At 40.4% G+C, this 15,263-nt stretch overlaps 1 protein-coding gene across 1 annotated transcript in view; it reads right to left on the bottom strand.

Moving 5' to 3' along the window:
• LOC101544268 (uncharacterized) overlaps positions 1-13,356 on the bottom strand; it is a 40,429-nt gene extending 27,073 nt beyond the window's left edge. The window contains exon 1 of the mRNA XM_055127537.1: positions 12,636-13,356. Within this exon, the coding sequence (XP_054983512.1) occupies positions 12,636-13,356 (721 nt within the window). The remainder of the gene's footprint in view (positions 1-12,635) is intronic.
• Positions 13,357-15,263: the final 1,907 nt, after the last annotated feature.

Raw genomic sequence — 15,263 nt, 5'->3', positions numbered from 1 at the left:
CTTGTACTCTCTAGACTACTACCTTAATGCACTTTTTAGTGGAGAAATAAGAACCTATATGACAAAAAGAATTTTTTGGAGAAACACAATAAAAAGCCCCTTGTTTACTGAGCATTGATTGCATGACAAGTATCGTGTTTATTAATGTTGTACATAGCCCAATTTAATTCTCAAAATAGTATTGCCATAAAGAATTAGCTTCTCTTTGTTTACTGGTTAGTTACTGAACCTTATTAAATTCAAACAGAAGTACAGGCTAATAATTAGACCCTAACAGACCTACTGAGCTATTGGTGTCCTTGGAATTAGTGTGTGATACCTTATTAGAGGTGAAAAAGCATATAAGACCACATGCTCAATGCAATATAATAGCCACTATGGACAGACTTTTAAGGTATCTGTGGGTGAGTCACACAGTCTGTCTTGAGTTCACAGGTACCACAACTAAAATACTATCTGCCAATAAGACATCATCAATTACTCAAAAACACATCAATCTTAGCATGACACATGAAGATAACACATAAACAAAATGAAATATCCGAGAGAACAAAAGGGAATACCCTGCCACAGTGGCAGGGCGGGGTGGGGGGAGATGGGACTGGGGAGGTGGAGGGATGCTGGGTTTACTGGTGGTGGAGTGTGGGCACTGATGAAGGGATGGGTTCTCGAACTTTGTATGAGGGAAACATGAGCACAAAAATGTATAAATCTGTAACTGTACCCTCACGGTGATTCACTAATTAAAAATAAATGAATTCAAAAAATAAAAAATAAATAAAAACAAAATGAAATATCACATATCACAGCATCCCTGAGATTAATCAAGGAATTCCAATCTTACACAAGCTTGATTTCAAGCTTCTTCCCCTATGCAGGTCATGGGTATATTAAAGAAACTTTTACTACAAAGTGTGCAAACATTTCTGTCTGTGCAGTTGAAGCAATGTCTTTACTTAACTCTGTTATTTGTGTACAAAGCTCAGAATCTAGAACTGATTAAAATAGAGTGAGGTTTTTGATAGTTGAAGATGAGACCCCAAACCAGAGTCAGACCTGCTCTGCATCTGTTTAATGACAGTTTACTTGCTGCATGTTCTCTGGTTGGAGGGACAATCATTATTGTCATAACCACGTCTCTGTCTGATAAGTCTCTTTCTGTCTCCCTCTATCTATCTTCTCTCTTTTTATAATATATAGTGTAAGTTAGATGTCATACATATACAGACACAACTTTTGAAGAAATATTCATGGATCCATGTCACCCATGAAGGGATCCACACAGAGCGCTGAACATTAAATACATGTACAGACCTCTAAGCACATGAGACACATTTTGCTCACCTAGAATTCCAGCTTCTTCCAATCTCAGCAATTCTTGGTAGCTCAGAAAATTCTATTCTTGTACCTAATTTTATCAGCTTCTTTCCTAGACAACAAGAAATGAAGAGAAGAGGAAAGCTTCCTTCTACACATAAACACCTGGGTTTTCTGTGTCCGTCCTTGACTCCAGAGAAATAAGAATAGAACTTTATAAACATAGAGAAGGCGAAGTGAAAGGTCCCTAAGCTCCTGGTTAAGGAAGGAAAGTAGGATAATTGCCTCAGTCCAGCGAGAGCTTGGGGAGGGGCTTGTGTGTGGACTGGAGACACTGAGCCTGTGAAGCCACCTGAGAGTGACCGAGGTATCAGGGGCATCCTGTCAGCTGTTTGCCTGCCCAGAGTTCCAGCTGAAAGAAGGAAGGACTGAGATATGCTCCAACTTCAATGCAGCCAGTGTCTTTCCAGACAGGACTGGATGCCAGACTGTGTCGGCCATTCACTCTTGGTTCTCAATAAATCAAGTGACTTCTCTCAGCTTTGTCACTGAAGCTATAAAATTCAAATTATTTTTGAATACCATTGAATCTTTCATAGCAGTTACTTAAATCACTAATGCTAAATCACTCAGGTGTACCAGGCATGTCCAGTATGAGTGTCATTAACCTTGTTTATTACACCAAGAGATGAATACTTTTATATGCATTAATAGACAAATAATAGCTTATTAATATATTATTTACAAACCCCTAAAAGTGACCTAAGCTGCCTCCACGTAACATCATAACAATGTGATGCGATATTTTGTATATCAGAATAATATTCTTTCTATAATATACATCTATAGATATAGGGAACTGAACTCCATTAAGATTTTTCAGAGAAGAGTTTATATGCACATTGTCCTTCTCAAGTTTTTCTTCATCATGCATTGTCCCTGTGAGTGTTCCCCTCAAGTTAATATCACATATACTGTCTGCCATTTGTATAGCACTGCCTTCTTCATAATCATACTTTAGGGCAGAGTTTGTGCAGTTAATTTTCCTCTCTTCCCCCATTCAGAGCCTAGCACTGGATCCTTCTCTCCCCTTCCGTCTCCACCCTTCCTTCCCCTCTTCTCTTCTTTCTTCTCCCTTCACATCCAGTGGTGCTAGAGCTTTCCCCTCACTCTGTGATAGGGATCATTTCTTCTGGTGTTTGTAAGACCATGTGTAGTGCCAAGGGACTGAACGTGGGTTGACTGCATGCAAGGCAAAGTTTTTACTATCTCCTGGACCTAAAAGATTACTGCTTTTACATTGTTTCATTATTGGCCCAGGAGAAGATGGAGTTCATAGGTACTAAAGATTTTCTTTAGTTTAAGACTATATTACAGATACAGACCCACAACTAGCATCATACACAATGGAAAAGGAAACTCCCTCTAAGATCCAACATAAGACAACGATGCCCACTATTTCCACTAAAAATATATTGTATCTCCAATACTCAATAAAATTGTGAGTACTAGATGCAGCAATTGTAGCACTTTAGCACAGACATCCGGCTGTTCATTGATTGCTCAAGCAGGCACCAGTAATGTCTCCAGTGTGAGACTTCTTGTTACTGTTTTTGGCATACCGTATACCCCAGGGGTAGCTTGCCAGGCTCTGCTGTGCAGGCGGGATACTCTCGATAGCTTTCTGGTCTCTCCAAGAGGGACAGAGATATTGAACCAGGTCGGCCGGATGCTAGGCAAACACCCTACCTGCTGTGCTATCGCTCCAGTTCAATGCAGAAATTATGCAACAAATATATTTTAAAATCTAATTTTCAAAAGAAATAAATTATCCACATTTTTGTATGTAATAATATTGTATGTAGAGAATCTGAGGGATTCCACTAAAAAAGCTCTTATAAAAAACAAATCACAGCTTAGCAGCAAGCTGCAAAATCAATTCACAAAAACCTGTTGTACTGTGTGAGATAAGAGATGGGTTTCTAAGAGATCTTGACCTGGTTAAAAGTGTTGGTTCTTGAGTCGTATTCCTAGCAAAGTTCAAGTGGATGATGAGTTGGAGTGTAGGATAACATTGGGTTTGCCCTTTCAGCCTTGCCACAGGGAAGGTTTCCGTATACCGCATATGCCACAGGTAGCATGCCAGGCTCTGTTGTGCGGTTGGGACAGTTTCCCTGAAAGCAATGTCCTTTCTGTATGGACACAGGAAGACAGTTAATATTATGCTTTGTAACTTGGGAGTTGATTGACTCCAATAATATTTACTCCTGGTCATCTGCTTTCTGGACTCAGTTGCCCTTAGTTCCTAGCACCACAAAAGCAGGGTCCTGATGAGGGACGGAATGGACCCAGGGCAAGCTGTGAGTTACTCTGATATCGAAACGGGTCAGCTCAAAGTGCCACAATACTCAACTCTAAGTTGAGAGCATGGTCATAGACAAATGTTGTCATGATCCAAAAGTAAGGATGAGACTAGTACACTGTTGGGGTTAGGAAGACTAACCTGACCTGAGGGCTGTAGTCTGTAATATATAGTGGGCTGTCCTCAGGAAGAACCAAATTTTAAATTTGATATATATTTTACTGTGCTTATGCAGAATGACATTGCTAGAAATATTAGAAGTAGATTTAGTACAACTATTTAAGTGTATTTCTAGCAGAGGAATGTAGAAAGCAACATACCCTGGATGGGATACACCCTTAAGTTGATCTCCTAATAATCTGTAGTAATCTCCTTAGTTGAAATTTTATCCTTGAAGTAATCTCTTGGGGAAGTGTCCTTTCCTCTCTTTTTTGATTTGTAAATCTTCAACCCACACTTGTGTCACCACCCTATGTGATTGCTAAATAAACTAAGACTCTAAGTGTGGAGGTGGTCAGAGTCAGATGTAGGAGTGAGAGTCAGAAGTAAAGCACAGAAGTAAGATTCAGTCAGAAGTAGGGGTCAGAGTTAGAAGTATGGCTCAGAGTCAGAAATAAGGGTCGGAGTCAGCAATGAGATTGAGAAGAGCTCCAGATAGAGAAGTAGAAGGGCTCCAGAGAGAGAGAGAAAGGAAGAAGAGAGATCAAGAGGGATTGGGAGAGAGTGTGGAAGAGACCAGAGGAGAGACTACAGACATAGAGTCGGAGAGACAGACAAAAGAAATCAGAGCAGCACACACAGAAGCAGAGCATAAATGAGGAGCCACTCTGATCCAGTTCATACACAGTGGCTCAAGAGCACCCAACACAAGTAGCGAGAGAGAGAGAGAGCCGCCCTGAGACCCTCAAACACACATCACCACATCACCCCTTCCATGAACACGCGTTTGTATTTTTTTCATTGGAGGGACTGGAGCAGGACGGGGCCATGCTGGGCATGCCAGACATCCTTTGCTGGAGTCCTGACTCAGAGCAGTATGAACTTTGCTCTGGGTAATCTACTTCTGGGTCAGAGCGTTATTATTTTTTAATTCCAAAGGCTTACATTAATAAATGAAGAGACTTGACAAATTCCTTTCGTTCTTTGGATTTTCTTCACCTCAGTGGGAAGGCTATGACTTTACAATGCATCCATATCAACACCCTAGAATGGTGCCGTTTGGGTTATTTTGAAATAAGGAAATTTCTATTCTTTCTCTGTTGGAAATTTTTCTCTTGAAAAAAGTATTTGAATAGAATATTTTTAGCTGTAACTCAAATATATGCATTATTCAAAGAAATTCTGAAACAGCATCTTATAAAAATGTATTTTCTGCCATGATTGCAAAGTTCTGCATGAATAACAGTGTCACCAAGAAAAAGGAAGATTTAGTTCATAACTTTCAAAATAAAAAAATTCAAAATTCTTGTTTTCTTAGGGAAGTAACAAATTTCTTATTTATTATCACTTGTATCAATTTTCGTCCTATTGATATTCCATTTGCTCGAGTGAGCGGCAGTAATGTCTCCATTTGTCACTGTCGCGTGCTAGTGCCGCCCAATGATATCTGCTTGCTCCAGGAAGAGGAAGCGCCTCAAGTCGTTCATTCAGGGATTTGACAAAGAAATCTGACCATCTAGTTGGTGGTAGCCACACGGTCTTCTGACATCCCGTGGAATCCAGTCAGTAACAGCTCTAGTCCAGCGGTTGTCTCTGAATTGCATTACAGATCTGGCCCATCTGATTTTTGCTGACTTGGCAAACGAGACATCGTCCCTCATTCTTGACTGTCAACGAAGGTCAGAACTATGGATTCCTTCTCTTACTTAAGTGAGATATGATATTCCTAGCATAGCTCTTTCAATTCCTCTTTGGGATACCCGAATAGTGTTCTCATCCTGTTTGCATAGGGCCCAGGTCTCTGAGGTGTATGTTAGTGCAGGAAGAATGGTGGAATCGAAAAGATGTGCCCAGAGTCGGAGGTTCTTTGTCCTCTTAACCACCTCTTTGATGCTTTTGAAGGCATTCCACATTGCTCCTTTCCTCCTGCGCAGTTCTGGTGCAAAGTCGTTCCTCATGTGGATTTCTCAACCCAGGTACACATAGCTGCTGCATTCGGAGATGTTCATTCCATTGAGAGCAAGTGGATCTTCAGGGAATAGTTCATTTTTCAGAAGCATTGTCTAGTTGAGATTCAGCTGCAATCCGACCTTTCCACACTAATGGTCAAAGTCGGCCAGCATTTGTGCCACTTGGCTAATGTTTGGCGTTATGAGAACAATGTCATCAGCGAAGCAGAGGTGATATAGTTGTCGACCGTCTATCTTCACTCCGACTCCTTCCCATTCCAATCATCACATGAAGGTGACACTGAAGAGTTTCGGTTAAATGGTATCCCCCTGCTGCACCCCTCTCTTTACATCAATGATCACTTCCTTGTAGAATGGTGAGATCCTGGTGGTGAATCCGCAATACAGTCACAGAGGATTTTGATGTACTCAGTTTGAACACCTTGTTTGGCTAGGACTTCAATGACTGCTTCAGTCTCAACAGATTCGAAGGCCTTTTTTAAGTCCATGAACGTTAGACAGAGCGGCATTTTAAATTCTCGTGAAACTTCAATGAAATTGGTCATTGTGTGGATATGGTGGATCATGCTGAATCCTCTTCAGAACCTGGCTTGCTTGCATGGTTGTCCTTTATCTAGTGTTCTGCCTATTCTATTCAGGATGATATAGTGAAAAACTTGTATATGACAGAGAGCAGGCAGTTTGGGCTATAAGTGCCGGTATATTGAATGTCTCCCTTCTTGTACAACAGAACAGTCCTACTGGTTTTCCACTGAGATGGAACCCTGCATTCAGACAGGTAGCTTGAGAACCCGAGCCAGTGTATTGATGAGTACTGGTGGCAGATTCTCAGATGTTATGGTCTGACCTTATCCGGACCAGGAGCTGTACGCATCTTTACCAACAAAATGGTGTGTCGTATTTCGGAAGGGAGAACATTGGGAATGACATATCCATCCTGCAGAATTTGGTATGTGAGCAGGTGGTCATGGCTCTCAAAGAGATTCGAGTAGAAGTCGTGAATAATCCTCTCCATTGCCTTTCTGGAAGATGTGATAGATCCATCAGGACTTCAGAGGGCAGTCATCTTGATCTTATACTTGGCGAAGGACAGGCAAGCATTGCGAATACTTTTTCCAGAGTCTGCCAAATCTCCAACACTGCTGCTCTTCTCTCTTTGAGATCTTCCTTTATCGCATATATGCACAGTTTTGCAAGCTTGGACGTTAGCTTGTGTTTGCCTGAGGCTCGCACCAAACTACGTTGACAAATGAGCTTGAGAGTTTCCGAAGATAGGTGTCTCTTTGTGGCTTTCTCACTCTCGCCATTCTTTGCACAGTCATGGAGGTGCTGAACCAGTTTGTTGTATTCCTCGCTGATGTTGTCAATGACGGCATCTTCCCAAGTTGCTACAGTAGTGCCAAAGAGCACCCAGTTGGTGGTCATTCTCGGAGTTGCCTTCTTAGACTTAAATTTTGCAGACTTTTCTTCCTGATCTATGAAGTAGAATTTTGCACAAAGGAGATGGTGGTCCAAACCCATTTGGTATTTGGGAAAACAGCGACATTGGTCAGGCAAAACCTTCAATTGAATATGATGTGGTCAATTCCAATGTGGAACTGTCCAGCGGGAGACTCTCATGTCCAGCATTTAGATTTGGCCTTCTGGAGCAGTGAGTTACCCTGGATGGTCTTGGTCGACATGATAAATTCAGACAGTCTTTCACCCTGATCGCTCCATTCTAGGCCATGGGTCCCAATGAGGAGTTCTTTGCGCGAAGATCTTGGACCTATCCGCATTAAAATCAGCAACAATGATCTTGCAGAAGGTGTGGTCTTCTTTTTAGAACTTCTCCAGTTCCATGTAGAACCTCTCAATTTCTTCTTCATTGTAGTTGGATGTTGGTGTGTAGACGACAAAGATAGAAACTGCAGGCAGTGGGTCACATCTATTCAAGTGTAATCTTCTGATTCGGGTTGTTAGGCATTCGAGTGAATCAATGCTCATGGCCAAGTTAATGTTGACAAGGACACCGACACCACCTATGCCTCTGTTGTCCCATGTTCCAAGGAACAATTCTTCTCCAGTGTCAAAAATGGCGTGATGTGACTGATGTCTTCTCATTTCGGTGAGACCAATGATGTTGTACTTGATCTTCTGTGTTTGCGCCATCAGGTCCTTGATGGATGCTTCTGATGCCAGCTTACATGCCTTGAAAGTACAGACAATCTTTTTATTCTTTCTTTGTTTTGGCAGTCTAGTTATTCCATGAGATTTTTTCAGCCTATCCTTGCTCATCTTTCTTAACACTTTTGTACTCGGGGCTCTTTTGGTGTAAGGTGAATGAGGCCAATTGTTATTGTTTTTGGCAAATTGAATACTCCATGGGTAGCTTGCTAACCTGTGCCGTGCCTTGGGATACTCTAGTAGCTTGCTGGGCTCTCTGGGAGGGATGGAGGCTTTTTGGGCAGACTCCAGTCGCCCTTAGAGGTGTCACCATGGTTCACACCATATTTGAACTGTACCAAATGTGGTGCAGGAATAATAGTTATTATGAAGTGGCCGTGCAGTCAGTAGAGTGTCCTGAAGCGTGTTGGTGGCTGGGTAGTGGAGGCAGAGTGTTGGCCGGTGAGTATTTATCTGGCTTGAATAGGGTGGGGCATCTGGGTTTGACCCCCTCCCTAAAGTGCCAGAGATGGTCTTATTTATTCATTTATTTATTTATCAATGAATAACCGTGATGTACAGTTACAGACTTACAAACTTTTGTGCTTACTGTTCAGTCATACAATTATCAAATAACCATCCCTTCTCCCGTGCCCATTCTCCACCACCAATATTCCTAGTATCCCTCCAAGGACCCCCACCCCATCCACCACTCCCCCGCATCTGGCAGGTGCATTCCTTGTTACTCTCTCTTTTTGGGTGTTGTAGTTAACAATACAGGTATTAAGCGGCCATCATGTTCAGTCTATAGTCTACTTTCAGCACACACCTCCCATCCCAAGCAGACCTTCCAAGCATCCTTTACATGGTGGTTACATCTCTATCTGAACTGTCTTTTCCAATGACACATGAGGGTGGCTTCCAAGCTGTGGAGCAATCCTCTGGGTCATTATCTTTACTATTTTTAGGTGTTATTCTCCAATTCTGTTATTTTATATTCCACAAAGAGTCAATCCTTCTATGTCTGTCCCTCTATTTATTTTTATAATAACTAAAAGTATTGTAGTATTTATTAACTATCTTTTTTTTTGCTCTCCAACTTTCTTTTTTAAAATTTTTTATTTTGTAAAGTCCCTCCATTTCTGACTCATTTCACTTAGCATGATACTGTTAATGTTGATCCACTTATATACAAATTTCATGACTTCATATTTTCTAACAGCAGCATAGTATTCCATTGTGTAGATGTGCAAAAGTTTCTTTAACCAGTCATCTGTTCTCGGGCACTCAGCTTTTTCCAGAATCTGTCTATTGTAAACAGTGCTGCAATCAAACTACAAGTGCAAATATCATGTCTACTATACTTTTTTGAATCTCTAGGATATATTCCCGGAAGTTGTTTTTCTGAATCAAATGGGACTGACTTTTTAATTTTTTGAGAAACACCCATACTGTTTTCCAAAAGGGCTGAACCACTTGGCACTTCTGACAGCAGTGAGAGAGAGTCCCTTTTTCCACACATCCAATCCAACACCGGTTATTTTTGTTCTTTTGGATGTGTGCCAGTGTCCGTGGTGTGAGATGATAATTCATTATTGTTTTGATCTGCGTCTCCCTGATGATCTCCCTGATGAAGCATTTTTTCATGTGCCTTTTGGCCATTCAGATTTCTTCTTTGCGAAAGTTTCTGTTCATTTCCTCCCCGCATTTTCTGATGGGACTGGATGATTTCTTCTTGTAGAATTCAACTAGTTGCTTGTATGGCCTTAATATCAACCATCTCAGATGTGTTTTGGGTTAATATCCTTCCCCATTCTGTAGACTGTTTTTCTATTCTGGTCACTGTTTCTTTTGAGGTATAAAAGATTCTTAGTTTAAGCCAGTCCCATTTGTTCATCTCTGTTTCAACTTTCTTGTTCCGAGTCGTGTCATCTTTGAAGATACCTTTAGCTTCAATGTCATGGAGGGTTTTTCAGACCTTGTCTTAAAAGTACCTGATGGATTCTGTCTGATGTTCAGGTATTAAATCCATTTTGATCTGACTTTTCTGCAAGGTGTTCGGTAGAGTTTTGAGCCATTTTATCGCATGTATCTGTCCAGTTTTGTCCGCAACATTTATTAAAGAGGCTTTTCTTGTTCCACTTCACATTTCTTGCTCCCTCATCAAAGATTTGATGATCGTATATTTGATGGTGTGTGTAAGGATATTCAACCCTGTTCCATTGGTCTGCAGCTCTGCCTTTGTTCCAAAACTATGCTGTTTTTATTATTACTGCTTTGTAGTAGTTTGAGATTGGGGAAGATGATGCATCCCATCTTCTTTTCACAAGAGTTACTTTAGCTATTAGTGCGGGTTTTCTGTTCTATGTGAATTTCAGGAGTGTTTGATCCATATCCTTGAAGAATGTCATGGGTATCCTAATAGGGCTCTCGTTGAATCTGTATAATGCTTTGGGGAGTATAGCCATTTTCTCAATGTTGATTCTCCCAATCCATGGCCAGGGTATATCTTTTCGTTTCCTTGTGTCCTCTTATTTCTTGAAGTATCATTTGTAGTTTTTTTTGCACAGATTCTTTACCTGCTTAGTTAAGCTGATTCCAAGGTACTTGATTTTCTGAGGCATGAATGTGAACAGGATTTCTTTTTTCATACTGCTTTCTTCTCTCATTATTTGCATATAGGAAAGCCATAGACTTTGGTTTAATAAGCAGCGACTTTACTATAGAAGACTATTGTTTCTGTGAGCTTCTTTCACATTTTTTAACTTCACGCTCCAGCCAAGGCTCATGCATGAATGAAGTTCCACGGAACGCAGGTAATGCAGAACTTTGTGACCTAAACTCTGGGCACAATGAGACCCAGGAGCAGAGATCCTCTCCTTGCTTCTCCTACTCTCCGGCGACCCAGGGATCACATGCATAAGCCATCTCCTGCTGGTACCAGATAATCTCATCGGCCACAGTCCAGAACTCAAGGCTGCTTCTCCCAGAAGGGAGCATATAATCAGGTCCCCATAACCATGCAACCAGATTCCGCGTCAGGATGTTTTCACTAGAGGCACCCAGTGAGGCATGGGTGAGAGCCCTGACCACCCCAAGGTGCCCAGCCCCAGCAGCGGACCTCCCCAACCCAAGTGCCACCACACATCAGGCCGCTTACCACACTCAGGCCAATCTTCACATATGAGTGAACATATACCTACACCATGAGGTCAGGAAATCCACATTATGAGACACTCCCTACTCATTTTCCATAATTACCGCACGATATTTGATGGGGCTTAGACAGTAGGCAACAAATCTAGAAGGAAATATTATAATTTGGCTGAGAAGACCTGTGAAGGCGATTAGTGGCCACCCCATAAACCTCCAGCACTCTCAGAGAGCCCGGCAAGCTATCGAGCGTATCCCACTCACATGGCAGAGCCTAGCAAACTACTTGTGGTGTACTCAATATGCCAGAAACAGTAACAATGATGGTCCTTAATACCCTGACCCTGAAAGAGCACCCAATATGTGATCGAGCTACACTACCACAAGATAGGGACGAATGGAGATATTACTGGAGCCCACTTGAGTAAATCAATGAATAGTGGGATGACAGTGGTAGTTTTATATAAAGCATGGCGTGAAATTTTACAAAAATATACAAAAATCATGTAATTTTACACAAATATATGTTACATAACCTTTAAGTCTCAAAAATATGGTCTTTCATAACTCCCATCTGAATTTTCACACTACTAGGTAATCATAAATCACACGAATATACAATAAAAGTGACAACATTGAAGGTGTGTAACATGTTGAACGTATTTAACGCACACACATACTCAGGCATATCCATGTCATGACCATTTTAGTATCCATTGTAACTATCAAATACATCAAGATTTAAAACATGTATAAAATTTAGAAATGATTTATGTATTAGAAATAACAGAATTATTTGAACTTGCAGGATTCCTTACTTGTAAGTAAATCCAAGAGTCTTTATTTTAATGGGAAGTTCAGAATATTTAAATGGAAAATTTTGAATGGGAAGTTCAGAATATTTAAATGGAATATCTGATTTATATAGGCAATTAGTTTTTTTGACAACCTTTAGGTACATAATTTCCTGAATCCTTACAATGTAAAGAAAAAAAAGAGTGGCATTTCATAGAGAGGTAGTAGACCTGGGGAAGTTTTCTTCTTTATTCCTAGTTTTGGTATCTTTACAATTTTCCAAATCCCAAGTTCTAAACATGCTGAAATAATGCGTCATAGTTTCTAATCATTGCTCAGTAAATGTCAGTCATTGAATGTCAGAGTGGGGCATAAAACTGGAATAAGTTAGCAGAGGGAAGCATAAGTATGTCAACAACTCAGAGATATATGTGCACACAAAGAATAGATGTTTTAGGATGATAGTCTCCTTGATTATTTTAATGCACAGTAGGCAATGCATCCACATTAAGTTTTTTGACTACAGAACTTGACTCTGTTAGTGAGCAAACTTAGGGCTTGTTTTATATCTCTGTTTCTCAAGCTGTAGATAAAAGGGTTCAGCATGGGGGTGACTATCATGTACATCACAGAAGCAATTATATCTTTATTTTTTGAGGAAGAGGAAGAGGATAAAAAATAAACTTTAAGAATGGTTCCATAGAACAGAGATACAACAAGGAGATGGGACCCACAGGTAGAAAGGACTTTGAAGAATTTCTTAGCAGAGGGATTATTCAGGACGGTGGCCCATATGCGAATATAAGTGCCCAAGATACAGATGAATGGCAGATAAACAGAAATTCCTCCCTCAATGAAAATGACCAGGTCATTGAGTGAAATGTCTGAACAGCTGATCTCCAGGACTGCAGTGAGTTCACAGAAGAAGTGGGGGATGGTAATGTCAGCACAGAAGGAAACTCTGGCCAAAAGGAGGGCGTGCAACAAAGAGTGGAAGCCACTGATGATCCAGGATGTTGCTACTAGAACAATGCATCGCTCCTGCCTCATGATGGTGGTGTAGTGGAGCGGCTGACAGATGGCCACATACCTGTCATATGCCATCACTGTAAGAAGAAAGTTTTCAGTACTAGCAAAGAATATTAAAAAAAAAACCTGAGAAATGCACCCTGCATAGGGAACAGATTTGTGACTCGTCTTCATGTCCATCAACATCTTGGGGACAGTGACAGATGAGTAAGTCACATCATCGAAAGCCAAGACACTAAGGAAGAAGTACATGGGGGTGTGGAGACGAGAGTCCATCCGGATGAGCAGGATGATGAGCAGGTTCCCCAACACTGTGGTCAGGTACATGAGCAGGAAGAGGATGAAGCACAAACCCTGACGTTCTGGTGGAATAGGGAGCCCCTCGAGGAGAAATTCAGAAACTCTGGTCTCATTTCCTCTCATCATGCTGCTTTTGTTTTTGCTGGGGACGAAAGAAACAGGGAATCCTTTGGAGAATGAATACTGTAACATCATATAAAGCCAACTTTTTGTGAGAATATAAAGTTTATTACGTTTTAACTATTCACATGTGGTTACATAAACCATTTAGGTTACAAATTGCCATTTAGGTTACAATGGTACATTACACTCTAATATCAGTAGTAATATTTCATTTTGAAAGAAGCTGGTAACACTGTAGCACGGTAGCCCTGTCCTACCTTTGTTAATTGATTTTCGGATGTGGACACCAGTAACATCTCCATTGTGAGACTTGTTGTTACTATTTTTGGCATATCGAAAATCCCATGGGGAGCTTGCCAGGCTCTGCTGTGCGGGCAGGATATTCTTGGTAGCTTGCTAGGCTCTCAGAGATGGACGGAAGAATCAAACCCAGGTTGTGTGCATGCAAGGCAAACGCCATGCCCCATGTTTTTTGCTATTACAAAAATGTTTTTATGATTTCATCTTTTCTAACATAAGTCGATCAACATGAGAGTATCATGCTAAGTGAAAGGAGTCAGAAAGAGATGGACAGACATATAACGACTGTATATATTTGTGAAATGTAAAGTTACAGAATGGGAGACTAACACCCAAGGATGGTAGAGGTAAGGGCCAGGAGGATAGCTCCCCAGTTTGGAAGCCAACCCCACTTGCTGGGGGAAAATACAGTTGGGATAGAGAAGGGACCACTAATTGAATGATGCTTTGAAGGCTCACGTAGGATTGGAGATGGATGCTATTTATAGATCAAACATGATGGCCACTTAGTACCTGTATTGTTAACTATAACACCCAAAGGAGAGAGAGAGTAAAAGGGAATGTACCTGTCACAGAGGCTGGTGGGTAAGGGGAAGATGGGAGGGATGTCTTGAGAAATAATGGGAACACTGTTGGTGGAGAATGGGCATTGGTAAAGGGATGGATACTCGATCATTGTAGGGATGAAATGTAATCATGAATGTCTGTTAGTCTGTAACTGTACCTAATGGTGATTCATTAAAAAATAATTTTGGTTTAAATTATTTTTTCTCCTGTTTTTAAAATATATTTTATTTTATTTACAAATTTTAATTCATGTATTGTTATTGATTTTCATACATAAAAGATTTTATTCTGGCAATTATCAGGGTTTTTTATTGAAGAATAACTGAGTGCAAGGCTCTGCACCAGGAATTTCACTTGGAGGTGCTCAGAAGACTATATAGAAAGACAGGGATTAAACCCTGGCCAGTCTTGAGCAAGGCAAAAGGCTACCTAGTGTACTATCACTCAGCTGCAATACATAAAATGATTTGGACAACATAATTTTTTCAGTTTGCTACACAAAGCACGAAGTTTATAATAGTTCATAAGGAATCATAGGTCTCTGTAAAAAGAGTGCTCACCTTTGTATTATGTCATGTCACTCTAGTCGTTAACCATAATTTCATAGAAATATTGGCATTAGAACATATGTAAAAAGTTTCCTCTAAAACTGTGAAAACTATCTACACTAGTATAGAACACAGTGAAAATTTCTGGATCCTTATTTATCAAAGGTATTATATTTCCTGATAGCAGTGGTTTATTAACTTTCAAAGTCATATAAAATATTGACGGCCATCAACTTACCCAAAAACAGGCACTATTTTGTGGATATTACATATACCTTAAAAATCTTCACCAAAGTATGAATTCAGCATTATATTAGATATTCTAATTATGAAGAACAAAAGATCCAATATCTAAAGGTGCATAGTTGTATCACTCATAAATAAAACAGGTAAAATTACAATTTGTATTCAGTAAGAATCTGTGACCTACTCATCATGTGTGGCCTTCACACTCCTCATTATTTAGGATAACCACAATTGTATGTGATACCACTC

This window comes from Sorex araneus, chromosome 1 (assembly GCF_027595985.1).
Source record: "Sorex araneus isolate mSorAra2 chromosome 1, mSorAra2.pri, whole genome shotgun sequence".
Taxonomy (NCBI): Eukaryota; Metazoa; Chordata; class Mammalia; order Eulipotyphla; family Soricidae; genus Sorex; species Sorex araneus.
Note: the sequence above shows the minus strand (reverse complement) of the source record. Positions and strands in the feature narration are given on the sequence as shown.